This window comes from Tachypleus tridentatus, chromosome 7 (assembly GCF_004210375.1).
Source record: "Tachypleus tridentatus isolate NWPU-2018 chromosome 7, ASM421037v1, whole genome shotgun sequence".
In the NCBI taxonomy this organism is placed as follows: Eukaryota; Metazoa; Arthropoda; class Merostomata; order Xiphosura; family Limulidae; genus Tachypleus; species Tachypleus tridentatus.
Window position 1 is genome coordinate 150,550,488 of NC_134831.1, and position 26,389 is coordinate 150,576,876.

General features: G+C 33.7%; 1 protein-coding gene across 1 annotated transcript in view; it reads left to right on the forward strand.

The window, feature by feature from the left end:
- The first annotated feature begins 3,583 nt into the window (after window positions 1-3,583).
- Window positions 3,584-26,389, forward strand: part of LOC143256903 (degenerin unc-8-like) — a 37,679-nt gene continuing 14,873 nt past the window's right edge. The window contains exons 1-4 of the mRNA XM_076514743.1: window positions 3,584-4,617; window positions 12,805-12,947; window positions 15,403-15,972; window positions 24,800-24,909. Of these exons, the coding sequence (XP_076370858.1) occupies window positions 4,390-4,617; window positions 12,805-12,947; window positions 15,403-15,972; window positions 24,800-24,909 (1,051 nt within the window). The 5' untranslated portion in view covers window positions 3,584-4,389. The remainder of the gene's footprint in view (window positions 4,618-12,804; window positions 12,948-15,402; window positions 15,973-24,799; window positions 24,910-26,389) is intronic.

Sequence of the window (26,389 nt, forward strand, 5' to 3'; positions counted from 1 at the left end):
TAAAGTGTTAATAATTCTCTGTAATACCAACTTTACTGTATGGAGAAATAGATGAACTTAAAACTCATGAAATTAATACTCTGCGCTTGATTTATGGAATTCCTCATAGTCTTAGAATTTATGAATTGTAACTATAGTTACCAAAATAATATAGTTAGTATCGATAAATTTCTGTCCTAAGTTCTTAATCACCACGAATAAAAACAGATATAAATTTTGGGTGATCGTTTGTTTGGAGAGGAACTGAACAGATTAAAGTATTTAAAATGGAGTTATTTGTTATGAAGCCTAATTCCTTTGAAGATAGTTAATCAAATCATGTTCATGTTTTACAGATTCTTACTCGAAAAAGAAGGATTGTGGTGGGATACGTTATCATTCGAATATATAGTCTTCATTTGGTTCCACTACCAAAATATGATCGTGATGTCATTGGTATTATTCAGAACTAAAGTTCTGGTTCAACTAATAAAAAGGATTGTGGTGTTAGTTTAAATTATTCACACTGTAGTCTCTAGTTGGCTCCAGTGGTAAAGAATTGTGGTGTCATCTAGATGGCTCTATTAGCAAAAACAAACAACAACAACAAATTGGTGTGATCTAAAATTATTCAAAACTGCATTCTTTATTTTGCTTAACTAATAAAAAAGGATTGTGGTGCCATCTGAAATGATTCAAAGATGTAGTTCCTGGTTGGTTCCAGTGGCAAAAGAAGATTGTGGTGCTATTTGAAATTATTCTAAGCTTTCTTGATGGCGAGAAACCCACTTGAAATAAAAATGTATCTTAGAACGGCTGGTATGGGTATTAACATTTTTATTAACAAGCAGATAACAACTTTTCGACCTTCCTAGGTCATTTTCAGGTTCACAAAAAAGGTTGTCAACCTGAAGATAACCTAGAAAAGTCGAAACGTTGTTCTCTGCTTATCAATAAAAGTGTTAATATCCATACCAGCCATTCTGAGATACATTTTTATTCTAAGCTTTATCTCATGTTGGCTCCACTGGCATTTAAGGGTTGTTATGTTATCCGAAATTATTTAAAACTTTAGTCCTTAGCCAGTTTTGGGGATGAAGAAGGACAGTTGTGGAAATTTAATATAATAAAAAAAAGCAAGTTTTATTGATACAAATAATAACTCTGAAGTAAAATAATATTGTTATAAATGTAGTTATCGTAAGGTTTTACTGACAAATAAAAAATAGTGTTATGCTATCTACTTTCATACAAGACTATGGTTCTCGAATTGTATGAATAGCCATGTATTATACAACAAGAACTTAGCCGAAAAAGCTCACGTGTAAATACTAACACGTGCGTTTTAAATTAGTAGTGAGAAGTATAAATCAAAAGCTATACAAATACACCACCAGACTTTAATAAACGAAAATATATAAAAACAAGAGGAAAATGGCTTTAAGATTATTGCAAAAGTTCTTGTTGATAAAGAATTATTGAAAGAAAAAAAAGGTCTGAGCTAGGATAATAACAATGTTTCTATTCACGTATAACATTTGGAATGTACAAATACACATTACTTATAAACATTCTCCTCTGACTTCTATTTACGTATTTAGGTTTCTTTCTTGTTTCTTGTAGTTGAATGTGTTTGTGAATTGATCGCTTCCCAGTCATCTGCCTGGTTTCTCACGAATACCTCATATACTGTTTCTCGTTTGACGCTTTATTATTACACACACACATATATATATATACAAATTTTATTTTTCGAAGGAAGGGAACATCAAAATGTGTTTTCGATTTATTGAGTACGAGGTTGAATAAATACCACACTATAGCAAGATTTCGATCTTTCCTCTTATTATACAAAATTGCTGTTGTTTAATTAATGCTTGTTTTTACTTTTTGTTTCACGAAGCGTTCGTTAGTGGCTAGTTTATTGCGCATTATAAAGTGTTTATACATTCCATGAAGAAAACAGCTGTTAGTTTTAAGTTGTAACTACCCAGAAGCATGTTGAAGACTGGTTTTAGCGAAGAAGTACAAGTCGTTTAGCATAGAAGAGTTCCTAGAGATAAATTACAGGTAAAATAATTTTACTTCTTGTGTGTTTTCTCTATGTTTTTTTTTTAATTTCGCGCAAAGCTACACGAGGGCTATCTGCGCTAGCCGTCCTTAATTTACTAGTGTAAAACTACAAGGAAGGCAGTTAGTCATAACCACCCACCGCCAACTATTGGGCTCCTCTTTTACCAACGAATAGTGGGATTGACCGTCACATTATATCGGTCCCACGGCTGAAAGAGCGAGCATGGTTGGTGCGATGGGGATTCAAACCCACAACCCTCAGATTACGAGTTGAGCGCCCCTAACAACCTGGCCATGCCTGGGCCTGTTTATTTTTTAGAAAAGAGGAATATGAATACGTAATCATTAAATGCCTCTTGTATTATATACTGTTTAACTATCTGTTTAAACTTTTAGCTAAATGAGGTTTTACGATTTCTTTATTGTACGTTTTCTTCGGCACAATTTTCGGAAGAAACGATGATTACAAAGGTTTAGTACGTTATATTAAAACGATTCACCATGATGTCCCCACGTGCGGTCATGATCTGTCTGACGACTATGCATTTGAAAATAGTTGTGCAGCTTAAATTTTATTGTCATTTGTTTTATGTGGCAAGTCAGACTTTCCGCATAGTAAGCAAAGCGTGATGTCTGGAAACAGCTGAGAATTTGTGAACACAAAGGTCAGTGGCAAAAGCCATTCACATGTCTGCCAATGGTATACAGTATTCCTCCCTCATTTTTATGTTTTATAGGCCTGGTGTGACCTAGGAATTAACATTCTCTTATGTGAGTTCGAGGATTCATAATTCATGTTCTTTTGCCACAAATATGTTCACTCATCTGGATATGTAAGTGAGTAATAGGAGTGACAGCGAAATCTCACTCTTCCAATAGCCAAGAGTGCCCCAAGAGATGGAGGTTTGTTCTTCTTTCTAGTTTGTAAAATCAAAATTATGGATGGTTAAGAATAGATGACCCTTGTTTGAATTTCCTTGAAAAGTTTAAATCAAATTCTTTTGTTTCCCTAATACTTATTTAAAGAAAAAACTTAGAGCTAATAAGTATGTATATTAAAGCATAATCTAGAAGTTTATGAAAGCTAAAACTGATAAAACTGGAAAACTTTGCATTAGCCAGTTATTTTAAGGTATTAATGCCAATAATAAAATAATACGAAATAATGTAAACAAAAATTTAAAACCGTATTTTTTATTAATCAGTATACAAAATTAAGACATAAGTATTAGCGTATTGTGATTAAAACAAATATTGAAAGGATATTGCAAAAGATATTTACTATAGAAACTTCAATATGAAACAGCAGTAACTGTCAAGTTTTGGGATTAATTAGCACAAAATAAAAATAAGAAAGAAGCTTCAATAATTTGACGACTTGTTACAATCCGTTAACTTAAATATTTGTATTTATTTTAAATATTTTCACTAAATATAATTAAGGAACACATAGTTAAACGTTGATATACATGGAATAAATAAGCAGTATTTCAGAAAACTACAAATTTTTTAGTTCATGTGCAGTCTTTTGCTTTTAAAAAAATGTAGTTTTAATCAACTTACACAGGTCTGTGACGATTTAACTTGTGTAAAAGCAGTAAAAAATCATGAACAGTTGTTATGATGCAAGTTTGTAGTAACGATAAAGAATGTCGGTTGTTTTTAACTTGAAAGATTTGAGCCCCCCGCTAGTACAGCGGAATGTCTCCGGATTTACAACGCTAAACTCAGGGGTTCGATTCCCGTCGGTGGGCTGAGCAGATAGCCCTTTGTGGCTTTGCTATACGAAAAAAAAATTGAAAGATTTGTAGTAGACACGAAGAATTGAGAACTGTTTTCATACGTTAACGTTCGTAGCAGTTATATAAAACTACAAACTGTTGTTAAGCTATAAGTTTTACAACAATGGAAAAACCCTTGAACTGTTGAAAACTTCTAATTTGAAGAACACAGAAAGGGAACTGGGAACTGTTATTATAACGTCAAATGGATTTCACAATGAACAAACAACAATAACTGGGAACTCTTCTTATACGCAAGTTGTATAGACAAAGAACTCTTAATAATTTTTACATCAAACGTTTTACCACATATTAAAAGCTGTGAAGTGTGATTTTTCCAATATAAATAAAAATATATAAATATCTCAAGAATTAAACTATTGCTTTTACCAAACTAACACATTCTCAGTAGTTTAATCTACACAAAAATAACGAATTGTTATGTACATTCTATAGTAGAAAATATTTTACATCATTTTATGAAAAGTTTAGTGTTTAATTTTAAGGCATGCGTAAAATTTGTTTGTTTGGTTGATACACAAGAAGTTTAGTCGCCATGACAGTTGAAGATACTCAAGAAGAAAAGACATTTAAGGCCATGTTTCGTCGTTTTTTGCGGGACACCATTTCATGTGCTGGCTGTTCTCGGATCATCCAGTCTCAAAGTCGTCTACGCTCATTCATTTGGACCTGCATCCTTCTTTGTAGTCTCACTTATTTGACTTACCAAAACTGGAAAAGTGTTAGAGAGTATTTGAAGTACCCGAAAGTAATAAAAATGGAGGTAATCTATCTATTCATCTCTGCTACTAAATATTTTGCCAGTAAACGTTTTTTAAATGTATTAACATTTTTTAATTTACTTTAGTGTGTTTTCAAAATACTATTGAGTTCTTCTATGTGGTTTCTTATATTCACTAAATATAAATAAAAAAATAAGTATTTCCAGTTTATTAATAAGGGATGACCACTGTATTACCATATGAGTAAAATCTGGGCTTCAATTTAGAAACAGGAAAAATATGTATGCCTTTCCAGAATACCATTATAGGATTAGTTTTGAATTTAGGCCCTGATCGATCGAATTAGTCTTGTAACACATTTGTGTATGAGGAGGGATTTAAGAGTAATATAGTATTATATTTATATATTTTGTGTGAAATGACTGTCTATGCCCCGAGAGAAGCACTAATTTTTAATAGTATCCTTAAGCTATGTTATAACATGCTCGAACATTTAGGAAAGTGTGACGGGGTATGGGCATCCTGTGGGCTTAGTCTTTGGGTTCGACTTTACACTTGTTACAAATAAATATATTTGAATTTTGGCCATGCTTTTGCGAGTGGAGCACACAAACCACCAATATGTGGAATGAAGAACACACATAGAGAAAACTTAATACAAATCAAATAACTTCATTATTTACATGCTGTTGAACATTTATATCGAAACTCTCAAGGTTCTCTTGAAATAACTCTAACTCCCAAACCATTGAATTTTTCGCTTTAAAACTCTGAATGCTCGTTAATAAGACCTTCTGTTATGTTCCATAACACAAACACATGGCCCGGCATGGTCAGGTGGGTTAAGGCGTTCTACTCGTAATATGAGGATCGCGGGTTCGAATCCCGGTCGCAACCAAACATGCTCGCCCTTTCAGCCGTGGGGGCGTTATAATGTTTCGGTCAGTCCCATTATTCGTTGGTAAAAGAGTAGCCCAAGAGTTGGCGGTGGGTGGTGATGACTAGCTACCTTCCCTCTAGTCTTACACTGCTAAATTAGGGACGGCTAGCGCAGATAGCCTTCGAGTAGCTTTGTGCAAAATTAAAAAACAAACAAACAAACATAAAGACATTAGTTACGTTGTCAACCAAGTTAACACGAGAAATTATCTTTGTCATAATCTGTGTAATTACAATAATGATTATCCTAAGATATTTTTCAGAAGTTTCGCTATAAGCATTATTAAATCTACTGATAGCGTTTTTCACTTTTCTCTCTATCAATTGTACTGTATTGAACCTTAAGTGAAACACTGTTAAGGTAGATCAGAAATAGCAAACTTAGAAGGGGATTGTGCGGGGAAACTTCGTGTCCATCCTGGATTACTGCAATCTTCTTCTGGAGTCATATCAGGTCCTTGATAAGTGTGGAAAAGTCCATATTTGGAATTGTAAACATGGAATTCCGTTCACAATTTTTAGTGTTTTTTCGATTGTTCTAAAAGTTTATGAGATATATTTTTAAAAGTAGTTTTTTAACTCGAATTTTCCATATTATACGTTATATATGTAAATAAGATACCTCTTGAAAACCTGCGAATACGCATTATTTGTACTCCACAAATTCTTTAAGACTTCCCTCCTTAGGAAATTTTATCTTTTATAAACGTTTCACCATACAGTATCCTTGATATATCTGTGTCGATGCTTCTAACAATGCCTTACCTTGAATCACTCTAAAACTAATTGTTCTGTTACGACATGTTTTGCATAAGGTTAATAATTAATGTACATCAGTTAACTGTTGTTTTGATGTAACTTTTTCAAATAACATCATAACAAAATATTACTGTGAAGATCAACCAATATTTGTTGTGTAAAAACGTATTATGTATAGGCATATACTTCTCTATTTATATTTAGAAGATACGAGAAGTTAAAATCAAACACTAAAAAATAACAAAAAATATATGAATTGATATAATAAAAAATAATGATTAATTATATATATTCAAATAATACCATAATAATATCGATATTCTAACAAGAATCAAGTACAAAAGAAAATAAAAGTGATGCTCAGCATAGATAATAAATATTGATTTTTTATATTGATTAAATATTGGTTATTTATATTGTTATTACTCCAAATTAATATTACAATAAAACAAACTATAAACAAATTGAGTTGTTATATTTTAAAACACATTTTGAAAACTCGGAAATGAAAGGCATTTTCTCGGTGTTATAGATTTCAACCACGATGATACCTTCTAAGTTTTAGTTTAACAATAGCGCTGTACGCTTTAATAATGGGTGCGTTATCTCATCAGAATATTCGATACGTATCTAGATATTGATGCCACGGTACAATACGTATCTAGAGACAAGAGTTTCACAAACAGTTTGTTACAAAGTTTAACAGTCTTGTGTAATTTATTACCTATGTTAGTAACACCGTCTTATTTTAGTACACCACACTTTACAGTACCATTTTTAAATTTTCAGGTTTGACTAACTAAATTGCATCTGGCAAGAGAAGTAAAATAAAAAGTTAAATATCTGACTATTTATTTTGTTTTATTATTAATTTGTTATTACTTTGCATGTAATGTTTTTGATAAAAGAAATAAATATAACATGTAGTATTCAATATTCATTTTTCTTTAATGAATCATTAATTTTTAGTCAAAATAATTAATTACAATTGTTTGTTTGTTTGTTTTGGAATTTCGCACAAAGCAACTCGAGGGCTATCTGTGCTAGCCGTCCCTAATTTAGCAGTGTAAGACTAGATGGAAGGCAGCTAGTCATCACCACCCACCGCCAACTCTTGGGCTACTCTTTTACCAACGAATAGTGGTATTGACCGTCACATTATAACGCCCCAATTAATTAGAAATACAGTTGTTTTTTTTCTGTAATAACCACTTATAACACTATATAGCACAAATTTTTTCCTGGATAGTATGTATTATTTTTTAATTGCTTAGGTTGTAAAAGTACAAACAATGGCCATTATTCCCTTCAAACTTTGCTTTTGTGACCTGGATAATGAAATTTAGAAATTAACCTATTTTCTATGCAAAAACGGGCAAATTTGCACATTTTCATTTACATAAGGTCTGACCAAAACAATATATGAATCAAGATTTACATGTATTTATACTAAAGTTATACAAAAATGAACAACAATATTTAGAAGTGGGTAGTCTCAAGATTTGCGACTGTAATGTAAAGCACTTTCACGTATCAGCTCCCAAATATAGTCTTCCATTATGTTTTCGTTATACGCTCCTTGATAGCGGCGTTCAAAGTCTAGTATGTCTTGGTGGAAGCGCTCTCCTTGCTCCTCTGAGTATGCTCCCATGTTCTCCTTGAATTTATCAAGATGAGCGTCAAAGGTATGGACTTTCAGGGACATCCTGCTACCCATTTTGCCGTAGTTCTTCAACAGAGCCTCAACCAGTTCCACATAATGTTCGGCCTTATTGCCCAAGAAGCCTCGAACCACTGAGACAAAGCTGCCCCAAGCTTTTTTTTCCCTTCTTACTGAGCTTCTTGGGGAATTCTGTGCACTCCAAGATCTTCTTTATTTGTGGTCCAACGAACACACCAGCTTTGATCTTTGCCTCAGACAGTCTAGGGAAGAAGTCTCGAAGGTACTTGAAGGTTGCAGACTACTTATCAAGAGCTGTGACAAATTGTTTCTTAAGACCCAATTTTCTATGCAATGGTGGGAGCAACATCTTCTGGAGGTCCACTAGTGGCTAATACTTGACATTGTGCCTCCTCAGAGAGAACTTGGTCCGTTGTGGCCAGTGCTCCCTGTTGTAGTGCGCTGCAGTGCCCCTGCTGTCCCAAAGGCAAAGATAACAGGGAAACTTGGTAAAGTCTCCTTGGAGACCAATCAGGAATGCTACCATTTTGAAGTCTCCGATAACCTCCCAGCCATACTCATCATACTTCAAGGCTTCTAGCAAGATCTTGATGCCGTTGTATTCCTCTTTGAGGTGCACCACAAGATATTTAAATTTTAAAAGGTTTAAAATTTGTATAATATAAAATCTTACTATTCAAGCAAGCAAAAATTGTTCGTCTTACCTTCTAGAGTTTCTTTGCAGCGTTCGCAGGTAAAATAAGATGCCCAGGGTTTGTCTTGATCCCCGACAGGTGTGTCATAATATGCTGTGTAGGCTTCACACATTTTAGCAGATGCTGTCACAGAGTACTTTTTCGCTCTCGTCTTGATAAATTAGCCACATACAAAGCAGAATGTTTGCAGCTTCTTGATGCCATCTCTGATAAAATCAGATAGGTCTATGTGTTCACTTTGGCAGCTAGAACTAAACTGAAGTGATGAGCCCCTGTATATATATTACTATGGAAAGTTCTAGAAAATTCTAAAAGGTTCTTGAAAATTCTCGTAAGTTCTACAACATTCTAGAAAGTTCTTGAAAACTCTTGTAAGTTTGAGAAAATTCTCTATGAGCTACTCAGTACTGAATCTACCTGGAATGTTCTGGAAAATTGGTAAATTTGAAAATTTCATTACCAAATGCAAAGTTTGAAGAGAAAAATAGGTCTTTTCCATTTACTTTAGGCATAAGCAATTGAGAAATAACACTTTCTGCACAGGAACAAGAAAAAGTAAAAATTTTTTTACATAGTGTAATGTTTACTGAAAGCTTGCCAAGTTTCGTGATGATACATAAATCGTATCACGGCTTTATGATACAATACTCGTACTGTATCTCTGTAACATCACACAGTTAGTTTTAACACACAACACGCTCAGTTAAGTTTGTTTTTGGAATCTTGCGCAACGCTACACGAGGGCTATCTGCGGTATCCCTCCTTAATTTAGCAGTGTAAGACTAGAGGAAAGACAGCTACTTGGGCTACTCTTCTACCAACAAAGAGTGAGATTGACCGTCACATTATAATGCTCCCACGGCTGAAAGAGCGAGCATGTTTGGTGTGACTGGGATTCGAACCCGCGACTCTCAAATTACAAGTCGAACACCTTAATCCACCTGGCCATGCCAGGCCCCTTAGTTACAGTTACGACAGAAAGTGTTCGTACGCTTGCGTCCCAAGTGGTTTTTTGCTCATAACTTAAAAAGTATCGCGAGTAGACTAATAGAAGTAAAGTGTATTATAAATGTTTTACTAAGACACGTCTACATAAATTGTTATGTAAATTAACTGACAAATAAACTGTTTATAAACAAATAACCAAAAATAGGAAGAACAGAAAGTGTTTGTACAGTTCAGAACGTGTGAAAAAACTAATATTCCCGTAAAATTTTGTTTAGTTTGGCGAATAAACTACATTATACAATTCCAGAACTAGACACTGGGTTCATAATTATTGGAATTTAGCCAGCAAAAATAATACTTCCGGCAATTCAGCGCCGTCTCCGTCATTATCTGCTTGGTCATCATGGCGAACAGGAAACAACTGTCCAGTGATTTAAAAAACCGAATTATTGTAAAATACAAGTCTCGTGCACCTCTTTCCGGTATTGCTACACAACTTAATGTGGCGAAATCGAAATCTACTGTTCAAAGCATAATTGCCAAGTTTAAGCTTACAGGATCAACTGCTAACCTCCCTCGTTCCGGACGCCCCACCAAAATTCCAAAGAGAATCAAGAGGAAGGTTCTCAGAGAAGTTAGTAGGAACCCTCGTTTAACACGTAATGACATACAGAAACTGGTAAGGGAAACTGGAGTTGAAGAAAGCACCTCTACAGTTACGAACATGTTACGCTCTTCTGGGTTCAAAGCATGCCGTCCTCGTAGAACTCCATATTTAAAGCCTGTTCATTTAGAAGCACGATTGAGGTATGCAAGAAAGCATGTACATAAACCATTTACCTATTGAAAAAGTATTCTTTGATCAGACGAGACTAAAATCGAGCTTTTCGGCCACAATGATGTTCGCTATATTTTATGTAAGAAAGGGGAACGAAATCTTCCAAAGAACACCGTCACTACAGTTAAACACGGAGGTGGCTTGATCATGCTATGGGGTTCCTTCAGGTCTTCTGGTGTAGGCAGCCTTTACCACGTCAACGGAATCATGAAAAAAGAAGAGTACGTTGATATATTAGGAACTTATATCAAGAATGATGCTTGGAACTTGAGCTTGGGTGTCGTTGGATCTTCCAGCATGACAATGAACCTAAGTACACATCGAAATATGTGCAATCCTGGTTGCATAGAAACCATATAAGCGTTCTGGAGTGGCCATCGCAGTAACCCGATCTCAACCCAATTGAAAACGTTTGGCATGAGTTGAGGACGAGAATTCATCAGTGTCATCCGATTAATTGTCATGCAAGAGTTGGAGGAATTCTGTAAAGAAGAATGGAAGAAAATACCAGTCGAGTACTGTCAAACGATCATGGAGGGCTATGAGGAGAGATTGCGCCAATTAATTCACCTGAAAGGCTACACAACTGACCCTTAAAGTAAACGCACAAACACTTTCTGCCCCTCCTATGTTTGGTTATTTGTTTATAAACAGTTTAGTTGTCGTTTTATTTACATATAAGTTTATGTAGATGTGTGTTATTATAATATTTATAATATACCCTACTTTCATTATCCTAATCATGATACTTTTTAAGTTATGAGGAAAAAACTACTCACGACGCAGGGGTACGAACACTTTCTGTCGTAACTGTAAGTTAAGTTGATACATTATCGGCACTATAGTATTTCAATACACTTACTTTTTGTGTTGTTTCATTCTCGATTTTTATCGATCCACGTCTGGTTTATGTTATATAAGTCGATTTCATGAGGTTAAAGTTTTGCTTCGGATATCGGTTTCACGCAATTTACGGTTTTCACGAATTAACGGATAGACTCGTTTTCAGCATTTCGGCGCACTCGTTTCTTGTTCTCGACAGTGAATCAAGATAATCCTATTAATTTTGCCTGTCAATTTGATTAATGATATTTTATGTTTATAATCCATTGATCACTACGATTTGTCTTTTATCAATTCCAATTTCTTCACTAATACATGTAATTATCTGGAGGCTACTTAATTTTGCTATTGGAATGCAGTTAATCTTACTACTCTGTTCCGCAGTGGCAGAGCGGTATGTGTGCGGACCTTTACTGAAAGAAACCAGGTTTCGATATTTGTAGTGGGCAGAGCGCAGATAGTTTTTTGTGCAGCTTTTACTTAATAACGAACAACAAATTATATTAATCCAGTAGTTTCAGAATATAAAAAAAATTATTATTTTTTCCCAGCACTTTTACGCCTCTTGTATTTTGATAACCCATTAATTTCTAACATTTTGATCCAAGCCAATTTAATTTCTGCATTGTGAAACAGTGTGCGTAGCACGAGTACTAATAGGCATAGTGTTATCAGCAGTGAATTGTTAACTTCCATATATCTAATCTCTTTTTCTTTGATGTAGATCGAAGTTTTCTAGACACTGTTGGTTAATCCTGACCGTTTAAGGGTAAATGTTGTATTTCTGCGAGTATGTTCTTAATTCGTGAATTTCTGAATTCATTTCTATTCCTCTGATTGGTTGTGATTTTTCTTCAGTTAATATTTTTTGTAACTCAGGAATCGTTAAGTTTAGTTTACTTCTAAAATTGGAGGGTAAAGTTATTTCTCGCTCATGTATTGAAAATTTCCTAGTTAATTTTAAATATCTACTATCCCTTACTTTAATTACTTACGTAGGATAGTCGAATTGATGCACATTAGATTTTGGGTCTACTACGGATAAAGTTAGTTCACTTCTAACATTAAATAGCTACGTTCCTGGTGTATTTGTATTTACTCTTTTCTCGCATAGTTTTGTTATTTTATTTTTGTTACTTGCAAGTATTTCATAGTTACACGTCACTATGGGTACCGAATACCCCAATACATTTTAGTATATCTTCCTCTGCTAGTTCTAAATATGTGTGTTAATAATTAGAAACAGATATATATTGGTTTTCACTTTCTACAGTTAATGCTAGTGAGTTATTTAAGGCTAATGCTAAGAGTTTTACTCGATGTAGTTTGAACACCTCTGAGATCACGACTGAAATGCCTCGGGCTAGATCAGCGAAAGCAACGACAAAGTATTAAATAATAATTTTGAATGTTAATTGAGTTGATTTCAGTATATTAAAGTATATCTACCTATCTATAAAAATGTACTGTGTGTGCCGGTTTTTAAAAACAAAACTGTGTTACTTGCGTTTTTCGTGTATTCTAGGTTCTCTCATCCAGAGAGTTAAAGTTTCCAGGGGTGACGATCTGTGATATGAATCCTTTTCCCAAATCAGAGCTAAAGAACATGCACAGCAGACTACTTATAGAGGAAGTGAGAAACTTTATCAGTAGCTGTCACAGAAAAAGGTGAAACCTCAGTTTCTAGACATAAGTATAGGAACCGACAGGTTTATATATATACGTATTCCAGTAAATATACCTTAGAACATTAAGGATTAGTTTTAGTTAACAATGTTTGTATGACATTATATAAATGGAACATGTACAAAACACTTTTGTTGGGCATTTATCTCGTACCACACACTGTTAAACATTATTAACTTATTACGTCCATATTACATTTCTACAAAATATTTTAGTTCGATATATATGCACTAAATTTCTGTTGAATGTTGTCTGTCTACCATATGAATCATATGTCTGGGTTGAATACTGCCATGCTGTCTGCCTACCATATTGACTATAAATCTTGGTGTTCTAGGTGCATGAATCTTCTGTCAAATAATGTTTACTTACTACATGCCCAAAGCACATACAATGATTCATGCTAAATTTACATACTTCCAGGGTACTTACGCCATAGTTAATATAGAAGTTGTGTTATATAAATAAATACACACAGATATAAATGTATATGTGTGTGTGTGTGTATACACACATTATGTTAATTAGTAAACTCCCCAGTTGCAACACGTATACTCTTGTTGAATGTTTCTATTTGTCACGCGTGTATCCTTTACGGTTCTGAACTGACCGATTTAATTTACATATGACAGTTTAGGAACTTTTTGTCGAATACTGCTCGTTTAACCCTCAGATAATTCGAGATATATCGAACAGTTATAGTCTATATTTGAATGCAGTGTCATATATCTCAGTTAAACTACGAGATCCCAGGATATTCGACCATGAAGATTTGATTACAGGAAAGTTTTGAATTTGACTAAGAAAACTCCAGATTGTTTGTATTTTGTTTTTACATTGTCCTCCTGTGGTCTGTTATAAATTTGTGACTTAGAACATTAAAATCTGAGGTCCGATTTGCGTGCTGGATAAAGCGCAAATAGCTCATTGTATAGGTTTGGACAAATGACAACCCTTTTTGGAACTAAATCTCTTTTATGGGTCGTGAATACCTATCAGTGTTTACAAATAGGTCCTTAGCCAAAGAAAGTTAAGAAATGCTGATATAAAACGCCGTGCCCGGGCCAGGTGGCTAAGGCACTCGACTCATAATCTGGGGGTCGCGGGTTCGAATCCCCGTCACACTAAAAATGCTCGCCCTTTCATCCGTTGAGGCATTATAATGTTACGGTTAATCCCACTATTCGTTGGTAAAAGAGTAGCCTAAGAGTTGGCGGTGCGTGGTGTTGACTAGCTGCCTTCCCTCTAATCTTACACTGTTAAATTAGGGACGGCTAGTGCAGATAGCCCTCGTGTAGCTTTGCGAGATATTCAAAACAAACGTTTTGAATCTGCCAACATTATTGTAAGTTTTTAAATCCTTATATTCTTCTGTAGTTACTCTTTTGTTCTCCAACAAATGTTTTGTACATATTCATTCAGAAAAATGAGTAAACCTAACCTAAACTTGTTCACGTGTAATTGATGGTGCTCATTAACTTATTTACTTTTAACCGTGAAGAAGATAATTTGAGCCTGGCTAATTCTAGTTGTTATCCTTTAAACATCTTACAGTAATTAAATTACTTTGCTTTCTGGAGTGCCAAGACTCGTCGTTTCGACCTAACTGTGGGAGCATCTGACGAGAGTGTAAATAATGCAGGCATTATGAAATACTTAGATGAAAAAAAATATATATATATAATTACTTTCAATAACTGTCAAAACAAAAATTAATTTGTAAATGCTTCATAAATAAAGAAACTTTTAACATACATATTTTACTGGAGTAGGTGTTACTGGTAGAACACAAAGAGAAATATAACCGTGGGCTTATCAAATAACGGTTTTATCGTATTTAATACTTTAAGCGAATAGAGATGATACCGACTCACATTTCAAAGATGGCTGTCAAGGAAAGAAATGTCTGACTCTTTCTACAATTAATCATTACTGAGAGAATTATTTCCATTTAAGCAACACGGTGATCTAAAGACTGTGATTTTCTTTTAAGAAACCGAGCTAAATCTAGTTAAAGTTAATCTTTCTCTTTACGTTCTTATATTTAACAACAATTATCTTAGTTAAATTTGATATTTATCTGGATTTAGATGTTTAAATATAAAGGGGTGTGTTTGTCTGTTTTTCTTATAGCAAAGGCATATCAGGCCATCTGCTGAGCCCACCGAGGGGAATCGAACCCGTGATTTTAGCGTTGTAAATCCGTATACCTACCGCTGTACTTGCCGGGGGCAAATATAAAGGGAATTTACTTTTTCTCGTCTGATCTTGAGTGTTATTATTATTTTCCGTATTGTTCGCATCAACTTAAAAGAATAATGATTTACGCCATTTTTTGTTATTCGAGAGTCTTTTTCAAGTTTGTTTGTTATTGATTTCATAAACAATAACATTTGAATATTTCCATAAACTTAGTATTTTCTGTATTACGTTTAAGGTTGCTGTCCAGTCAATTGAGGAAAAGTATAACGAAAAAAATGTGTACAGAACATGTCTTGTGTACCTGGCTGTATATCGAAAGGCAATGTGAATGTACGCCAGATTTATGCAGCTCTTCGAAGTGTAGACTAGAAACAGATAAAGAAAGGGTGTACTGCTTCTGTGATGAAAGCTTATGTGGCGATGCGTTTGCTACCAAGCTAGAATACGAAGGCTATATCTGCAGATGGCAAAAGGTTGGTTTAGAATGGAAGTGTTTATGTAACAACACTGGTGAACAGTATAATTCAGGAGAAATAGGACTTACCCATTCCACCACAGAATCAATCCATTATGGTAAAAATATCACTGAGTATGAAGAATTAGAAGAATATATTCAAAATTTTCATGAAGTGTTAAAAAACCCTAAAATGTTTTTACAGACAATTAGACGTTCTAAGACCTACGATCTAAGTGACTTGGGAATGATTCTTCTTCCTTCAAAAGAAGATATAAAAAATTATGGAATTCGTTTCAAAGACTTTATTTTATCTTGCAGTTTTAACGGAGAAAGCTGTTTAGATTCCAGGTAAATACAATTTGGACAAGTACTTTAAAACTGTGTGGCGTAAGTAACAATTGTTTTAAATTATAGTATAAAATAGTATATATTAGAGAAAAAAATTATAAAAATATGTCATAAGCTTAATTTAGTGTGTGTGTGCGACAAGACAAAGATCGAGGCACATGAACAGTTTTCTGCATTTATGAGACTACAATTATTTTAACGCGAGTGAAAATACTAAATGGGTACTTCATGAAGGGTTTTTGACTTGGTAAATTAGTTTTTACTCTGACAGCATAGAAATTGTGAAAAAACAACAACAGATGGCTACTCTAAGCTTTTTTTTATTTTTACAATACACTGTCTTACATAAAAAGTTAAGTTATCGCATAAAATCATTGAAGAAACTATTTAATTTTGTTTCGTAAAATCATTTTGTAAAACATTGTTATACGCCTTGTTATATAAAGCAGTAATCTTGTGTTAATGCAGTTATTATAGACTGCACTGATTAGTTTACCTTCGAAGTTTCATGCGTAGATGGAAGATACGGCTCTTAGAAACTACAGTTTGAACGTTCGTAATCATACGGTAATTGTGAATGATACCACTCCTAATCTTGGTATAGCTTGTCAATAGTGTAACCTAAAATGATCATTCTTATGATTGGCACCATTCCTTATTAACACAGCATCACTAACGATAAGATCCCATGTTAGTGATAATATTCTTCAAGATAGTTTTATTCGTAGGCACCTCTCCTGAAGATGATCGTTCTCGTCAATAGGTACAGCTTCTAACGACGAAAGTTTTTATCATGATACATCTCCTGCTGATAACCTCGTTTACTGACTAACAGTTTCTCTGGTTAATGGCGTCATTCTTAGCAATAGTTTTTCTTCTGAATAACACCACTCTAGTTCTGTCGATGATCTTCCTTGTGAGTGGCATTGCTTCTGACAATGAGTTCTCTTGTTAATGACACTATTTCAAGTGATCATTAATATTATGAATGACACCATTCCTGAGAAAGGCATTTCTACGTTATACTAATTCTGATAATAATCACTCTGGTTGACGACACCACTACGCACGACGATCTCTTTTCATTGTAATATTTTTGATAACAATCCTTCTTATTAAAAAGCTCCACTACAACTGAAGAACCATTATTGTGAATATCACAACTATTTCATTAATGGCACCAACAATGATAATCTGTCTTATTAAAGGCAGTATTCTTACAATGCTTTCTTTAGTGAGTGACATAGTTCAATCCCTAATTATAAAACAGTTCTTGATTATTAACTGAACGTTTCCAACAACATCATCATTTTACAATAATTGTTCTTGTGAACAATCCTAATAATCCTAATGGCTATCTTAGTTTGCTAATGTCATTAACCCTCATAACTGTTTTTCTGTTAAGACGAGTTGCATTTATTTTGTAGTTTTCATATATATGAAGGTTCTGTTATATGTTTTTGATCAAATTTCAGAAAATTCATTAGATAATTTAAGATACTATGTACAAATGAACTGATCATGATGTATCTCAGGACGGCTGGCATGAGTATTACCACTTTTACCGATAAAGCAGAGAACAACGTTTTGACTTTCTCTTTGTTAACCTGAAGATGACCTAAGAAGGTCGAAACGTTGTTCTCTGCTTTATGGGTAAAAGTGTTAATACAGATGCCAGCCGTCCTGAGATACATTTTTATTTCAAGTGGGTTTCTCGTCATCATGAAACTGATCATGAGATTTTTCAGGTAGTTGTTGAAAGGTATACATGTATAAATATAGTCATACCATGGTTATCTTGTAAAAGGAATGGTTTCTTCTATATTTAAATGGATTTGAGAATGTATATATTTACCCAGCTAAACAACACACAAAAAACAGAAAATGAGGGAGAAATCCACATAAGACACTTGACCTCCTTTGTGTTGTTTTGACATTCAAGTAAATGAACGAGAAAAACCATATAAGACTCTTGGTCTCGCCTATGTTGTTCTGACATTCAAGTAGATGAACGAGTTTGTTGATAAGGATATATTTTTTCCAAATTTTAAGCTGTTATGTCTGTAGTTTATCATATCCTTCAACAAACTTTACGACACCGACTTCTCCATGTATACAATCGTCTTATTTGTGTAATTAAAAACAACAACATTCTATGCGCTTCGGTTGACTACATGATCCATCATTTTTACGTGATAAAGAAGGTCACGTGAGGTTCGTTTACGTGCTGAAGTAAATATACTGTTGATAATAGATGGTCATCAACGTATTTTGAATTCTTACTTAGTTGTTAAAAATGTTAATTTTAACGAACACATGTACACATACACAGTTACAAAATCACTTGAATTTGTAGATAAAATTAAAAATATTAGTACAAAAGCAAATGATTAATCAGTTTGTTTTTTGTACCAGTGAAGAAAGCATTATGTTGTTTTGAAAACAGGTTGATAGTTAGTCAATACATTTTAAAGTATATGATAGAAGCAAATGTACCCGTTCCCCGTGACGGCAAGACTTTAAATTAATCTATAAATTTAAATTATTTCATGAACTTTTGCACTCTTGGTTTCACTAAGAGAGCCAAAGCTCTTATCTACTTATACCATTCATCGAGAAAATTAATTGTTGAACATTTCAGTCACGTTAAGAATTGCTCAACAATAATAAACGGTAAATACAAATTTCTATTCTTGAAGTTACGTCACATTTTAAAATGTGAATGACGGTGTAATTAATTCTTTACAGTTTAATGCGTAAGTTCCTGCTTACGAAAAGAAAATTGACATCAACATTATTCATGTCTGTTCTCCTGTCATTTCAAACGTGAATGTTGAGCTTTTCCTGCGTGCGCAGCTTTTGAAACGGGAGACAAACGCTCGGACAGATACCACGGTTCTCACAAAATACATGTATAAGATTATAAAATAAATGTAACAAGGCTCTGTGTAATTAATAGTTGTGTTAACGTAAATAATGAAAATTTTTGAACAGAATGAAAGTTAGTGAATAAGGTCATCTTTATCATTCCTTTTAGCAGAAATATTTGTGTTTGATGTAGAAACTTGTGCGCAAGGAAAATATTCATGAAAATACCTGAGGCACTGGTAAGGTATGTGAATACCTCGTTTTAGTTGTTGCTATAAAAGAGAGAGAGAGTGGTTTTCTATCTATTCATATATTGGAAAAGCCATTCACTGCTATCATTTCGCCACATGCAAGAACGTCTTATTCACTATCACTATGTCCTCGTTTTAAGATTTTGTACAGAGGGTTGTTAATGGTCGTTTGTGTCAGCCACCGCTAATACAGCGGTAAGTCTACGGATTTAGAACACTAAAATCAGGGGTTCGATTCCCATTGGTAGATTCAGTAGATTGCCCAATGTGGCTTTTCTATAAGAAAAACAAACAATCGTCCATATAAAAGAGATGTAATATTGGAAGGAAATTTTTTAAAATATGTTGCGATTGGCAGAGGGTATAAAGCTAATATCATGATAAGCTTTCTAAAAAAAATATTACAATAAATTACAAGTAGTTCAGAGTACCGAGCTACAGACAATAAAAAAGGAATGTAGAATATGTTTACCACTTAACTGATGATGGTCAACACAAACTGGTAAATATACAGATTGTGAAATAACCTTTACTCCTCAGTTAAAGCTAACTAATCGAAAATAAAACTGAGCTAAAGATTAAATCTGGAATATATAAAATATTATGTGACATTTAAATTGTATTGGGTAGATGTGTGGAAATTTGAAACTTAGAATAATGTAAGTACAAATGTAGTTGATAAATTAAAAATCGAACGATTCTGGCATGATTGAACACGAAGCTGACTCTTCACATATCACTGTTTGGGACAACGTAAAATTACTTAAATAGGTGAATTTAAAGAACAAATTAAGTATAACAATCATAGAAAAAAGTGTTAAAAATAAAATTATGCTTTGAATAGAGATTTAGGCCCAAATACTATGGAAGTGAATTTCTGTTTAGTAAATGCTGCCACTGCACAACATGCTAACTGTACATATACATTCACTTCAGCACATAAACGAACTTCATTGGCTTTTTTGTCTCCTGAAGATGGTGGATCATGTTCATTGAAACATATAAAACGTGTTTTTTAACATCATACAAATAAAGTTATTGTGCATATGGAAACGTTGGTATACTGTTGATTATTAAAACTATGAGTGCTGTCAGTCTAACGCATTTAGTAATATCCGCGTTCACAGGATGCTGAAAAATCTTAAACATATGCTAATACTCTTATTCGAGTAAAGTTTACACGTTACATTTAAACTTCGAGCTCCTAAGGATGCTTTGAATACTTATAGCTCTATGTAAACATAACTATAAAAGTGAATTATGTCTCTTTTCTGATTTTCGGTCTCTGTTCTGAAGCTCTACATCCTACCTTAGATTCCAACAACCAGATAGCAATCATACAAATTGAACATCAGCTAATAAATTATTTCACCACACATACAGTGTTTCAGATATAAATTGGGTTCTTTTGTTCACTTATGTTTACTTGTTTTACCTTTGCTCTTAGAATTTGGTTTATTTTGGACATACCTGTTCTGCAGCTGAATTTTGTGGACTTTTTAGATCTATCTCTCAGATACCAGTGTGCCTGAATATCAAAGACATTCATTTCTAAGGGAAATGTGATGAGTGAATAAACAATGACCAATCTGAAGCCTTAGTGAAATGATTTTCGTTTTTAGAATCTTCACAGGTTTAAACTGGAAAGCTTGCTATTCTTTCTAAAATTCTTGTCAAGAGACAAATACCCAACCCTGATATAAGTGTGAATACAAAGAAGCTCATGGAATCAGAAGTTATTCTTTTCACCAAAGCAGAAAAAAAAAAAGAAAGAGAAAGAGAGAAGCAAGCAGGCGGGGTAGCCATGGCAAGATCAGCTAAGTGTCAGGCATAGCAACTGTCTCAAGAGACAGCTATAACTCATTTAACGATACTTCGATATGACGATTAAGAGAATGGAAAGCTATACGTTTTTTTTTAAAATCGTGTTCCACCATAGCATGAAAATACAATAGCAATTAAATTACAGGGCAGAAATATACTGTGCCAAGCTCTACGGATAGCTAAGTACATCGAATGTGAAATGGAAGTGATTGGATACTCAAAGAATTCAGTGTACCACTGTGGACTGGAGAAATATGGAAAGTTTCTATTTATTTTATAAGTCTTTGATCATGTATAGGACCAATATCTTTTAAATGACATACCTTGCGAAAGGATAGACTAAAGGTCTAAAGTTCAGCTTTGGAAAAAATTAAGGCTCAATAAATTATTTGAAAAGGAGATTTATATATGTTATAAGATATTGAAAATAGAAAATCGATGTAATATGTAATGCTTCTGTCAATTCAACCTCAAGCCACTACATATGTATAAAAAATTCATCGTTTTGTCCAGCATGAGTCTCAAGAACTGCCATTACAAGAGTCAGAGTATCATCATGGTGGAGTTATTGGTCAAAATGCAGTCCTCTTTGTTGGAAAAAATAGACACAAAGGGTTTGAGATACAGAGAATCAAAACCTATTCACTATAGTCTTTTCACATATTAACTTAAGAGCAATTTGATAGCTGCTACTCAATAAAAAACTCGTATCTAACAACCGAAAGTCATAACCATAAAAGTAGTTTGCATTAAGGGAAAAAAGTTATTTAACAACATCATTCGCTTTGGTGAAAAAGTTGACTTTGTCAAAGACTAGAAGAATGTTCAAATGACATCTAAGGTATCATGAGAGCCAAAAGAAACACAGTCATTAAGGTCTATTGGAGAGCAAAGTTGCTAAAAATGGATAAGTAGCTACTAATCCATAAAAATGAAGGTCTCATATGATGTCATATGCCGTTTTCCAGTTTTAAAAATATAGCAATAATCTTTAGAATTTTCTTGATAAATATTTTAAGTGATCCAGAGAAATCTTGCGCCTGTAAAAGTCGCACTCCATGTTTAGAAAAGTTATTTAATTTCAAAAACCAGCCAAGATGAGTGTTAACCATTCTCTCTGGCACTTTACAAAGACGTCTACTCAAAATAGGCTTATAATTAGAATAGACTTATTGGATCTATACCAAAGTGCCAAGGTTTAGGAAAAATTATTTCGTAGTAGATATAGTCAAAAAGAAGAATTTCAAAGTAAAAAATGAAACAGGAAAAGTAAAGTACAGCATATTGTAATGGATAATGTCTTGTCTATTTGATATATTGTGAAACCAGCGTAATGCTGAATGTGCCTACAACTCCATAAAAAGTTGCTATAAAAGTAAAGTACAGCATATTGTAATGGATATTGTCTTGTCTGTTTGATATATTGTGAAACCAGCGTAATGCTGAATGTGCCTACAACTCCATAAAAAGTTGTTATATTCTTCTTGACTAACATATCCTGGACATGGAGGAATTATTTTAACGCATGTACTAAAGGTAAAAAATTCAGGAGAGAAATATGAGGAATTACAATGATGAGAAGAGCATTCCTGAAGGGTATTTATGGCTCTTAATATATCAACTAAGCTAATAATGAGGACACAAGCCTTACAGGAGATGTGATGTATATTTCCCATTCCCTCAGAAATTTGTGTAACAAACTGAGAACCGTAGAAGAAGATTAAAACAGCATTAATTACAGGTAATAAATTATCTTAAACTTGTTTTGACTGTTTCAGATAATTCATGCTTGTATAAAAATAAGTATGGCTATCATCAATAACTTTTATTCTATTTACCTACATGTCGCCCTCCGTCAGTCAAATGGCTTATAATGCTAAGAATCGGTCATGTTGATTTTCATTTTGAACTTTAGGATTTTTACTCTTTCTTGAGTGGAGGCTTATGAAAATTGTGGATCAGCATCTCCAAGGCCCGAACCACCACATGCCACTGAACACGCTCCTCACGTCCATCTATGAAAGTGGACTTATTACAACTGTAAATCTCACTATTCGGTCAATAAGTGAATAGGCGGCAAGTTATGTTGGATAATTTCCCTCTCTCTGGTCATCATCTCTAAATTATGAATGGCTGTGTTCTGATATCACCATCTAGCTAAAACTCGTATAAGATCCCGTTAAAAGTGAAAGTACAAAAATTGGTTTCTTTTTATGTTCCATTTATTTCGTTTATCAATTTTAACTTTATTCCATTTATAGAATTTATTCCATTTATATACAAACAACGAATTGGTTTCTTTTATCAATTTTAACTTTATTCCATTAATATACAAACAACGAATTGGTTTCTTTTTATGTTCCATTTATTTCTTTTATCAATTTTAACTTTATTCCACTTTATCAGTTTCAGTTTCATGTATACTTTTAGTTAAATGTTCTTTGTTTTGACTTAAATATACTGTTTATTATATTAAAGCATTTTAAAGCTAATATGTTGGGGAGATCGTGGCTCGTTGATTTACATTTTTTATTATTTTAAAATAGAAGTCATCTGTGAACTTTAAGATAAGGAATTTCAATATCAAGATAAGGTATACATCATATAGCAGAAACAAAGTACTTACTTCCTCGATAATATTCTCACAAATTAATATAATAGAAAAGTATGCGCTGTGTGTAAACCTCTCTGAGTTGGCATGCGCTCTGAGGTAAGTTGAAGCGGATGAAATTGAAATTAAATAAAAACACTAACTTTTTCCTACCATAATTTGAAATTCAAATTTTGGAAAAATATCAAAAGAAAATAAAGCAACGTAAGTAGGAAGTTTCATGAAGTCTATATAATTTTAATTATTGTTTCAACATTTTATTTGAAGTTAAGCACAAAGCTGCACAAACGGCTATCTATCTCTGCCAACTACTATATCGAAACCTGGTTTCTAGTGCTTTAAGCTCGCAGATGTACCGTTGTACCACTAGGGGGCTTTCTAGCCTTTAAACATTATTTAAAATTAAGAAAGCTGTCTTTAAATATTCATACGTTATATATACCTTTGTTTTAAGAGCATAAAACTACATGTAAGTTCCATTGGGAGCTGGTTGAGTCTGGGTGTGTGTTTTCTTATAGGAAAGCCACATTGAGCTATCTGCTGAGCCTACCAAGGGGAATCGAATCCCTGATTTTAGCGTTGTAAATCTGTAGACTTACCGCTGTACCAGCAGGGGGCTGGTTGAAGTGTGTGTCAACCTGGCACAAGTGAAACGTGTCACTGTGCCTTAAATCGCCATTTTGTTAGAAATGGCTTGTGTGTGTCGGTCTGATTATAATTACGAAAATTATGTACCATTATATAGCCGAAAAAAATCACTTTCAAATACTGTATAACGTAAATTCTCCTAATTAAGAATTAAAAAAAATATTTATTTACGTATATGAAAATATGTGCATTTACTCCTGCAGACGTCAGAAGCTTCTGTTCAAGATGAAACAATAACATAAAGTGGCGCGTGTTTGAAGGTGTTAGTGATCACGTTATCAGGCTTAAGGAGGACAAGAATTATTTTAACTTACACAGACACGTAAACATATGTGTATGTTTAAAATTTATAATGTTTACAAAATATATTTTTTTATTTAAATATTTCAACTATTTCGTTTTCACTGGTTTGTATCAAATTATACAATCTTAACTTGTGGTCTATACCGTCACTATGAGTGACAAGTCATTCACTAAAATATTCAACTTTTTCTTTTATAAGATTTAAATTTAGTTTGATATATTAGAAATTTTTGTGAACGTAAGACATTGTTAGCTGACAGCTTTGTTTTTATGCAATGATTTGTTTGAGTTCTTATTACCTAATTTTTTTGTTTTTCCACAGAGAGTTTTTCGAGTTTCTTGATCCAGTTTATGGAAGATGTTTTTCGTTTAATTATCGTCGTGATGAAACGACAAAGATAAAACATACATCTCAATACGGATGCCAGTCAGGTACGCAAATGCTGTATACAAACAATTATTATATGTTTATTATTTTCAATTTTGAGGATTTTATCCATCTTTTTGCTTCTGTTTTAGAATCCAGATATTTCTCAAAAATCTGCTACTACCTCTTGAACTTCAGCTAATATTAAAAAACATATTTTTTACTAACTTAAAACTTTGAAACATCGAATCAACAAATATACATTATGCAGGCCAATGTGTTACATTTGATATTGGGTTCCATGTTTGAGCTTAAACTTCAGATCACGAACCAAGACTAGCCAACCTGTTTAAGTTGAACTTTAGGAAGTATACCAAAAATTAGCAACCTGTTGCTGTTGAACACAATGGCATAAAACATTTACACAGACAGAAAAGACTGTCGTCAACCATTTCTGATGGTTTGTTTGTTTTTGAATTTCGCGCAAAGCTGCTCGAGGGCTATCTGCGCTAGCCGTCCCTCATTTAGCAGTATAAGACTAGAGGGAAGGCAGCTAGTCATCACCACTCATCGCCAACTCTTGGGCTACTCTTTTACCAACTCATAGTGGGATTGAACGTAACATTATAACGCCTCCACAGCTGAAAAGGTGAGCATGTTTGGTGCGACGGGGATGAGAACTCGCGACCCTCAGATTAAGAGTCGCACGCCTTAACTAACCCACCTTGCCATGCCGGGCCATTTCTGATGGAAAACAAGCTTTATTGTTACCTCTTCTAAACGCTTTCATTTACAGGGAGAAAAACGTCAACCGCCTAACAAGCAATTTGTACTTGATACTATTATTGGGTCCCACCATGAAATATTAAAATACTGCTAACAAACTATTGAACGTTGTGTATCTGATAATTAACTTTCTTCCCAAATCTGTAGTATTAACTACCGATAATCATGCCTCTTATAATTTTCCTCTTGTCTCAAAGTACACAAAACTAACAACCTAACGGATCATTAATGGCTTGGTCTGTTCTAACCTAGTTACTCACATTTCAGCATTAATGAAACATTTTAAAGAAGTTTTTCCAGACGTCCAATTCCTGGAATATTTATTTCATTTTGACGTTTCTTTTCTAAAATATGTCATACAACACTTTCTCGTCCGTGGAACCCGACTTAAACCACTTCAAATCCTATATTTTGTTTTTCAGAATCTCTTTTAAGCTCAACTTGTTTTCAGTTTTAGTGTTCTTTGTTAATTAAACTAGTAGCGTTACAGTGGGAAATAAAGTGAGATCCAACTGATTATTGTTTTGTAGGTTTGATATAGAAGAAAATTCTCTTAACTTTTTCAGGGTTCTCACTCGTTACAGTTACATCTTCAGAACTATGTTAGGCTGCCATGAACAGGTGGACAATTTTACCAATCTTGATTCCTGTACTTGTCATAGAACAGGATGTCCTCACAAGCTTGTAAAACATAACTTTAGAAGAGCGTCCTCTATAAAAGTGGACACTTAAAAAGTAGTACTATAAAAGTAGTACTTA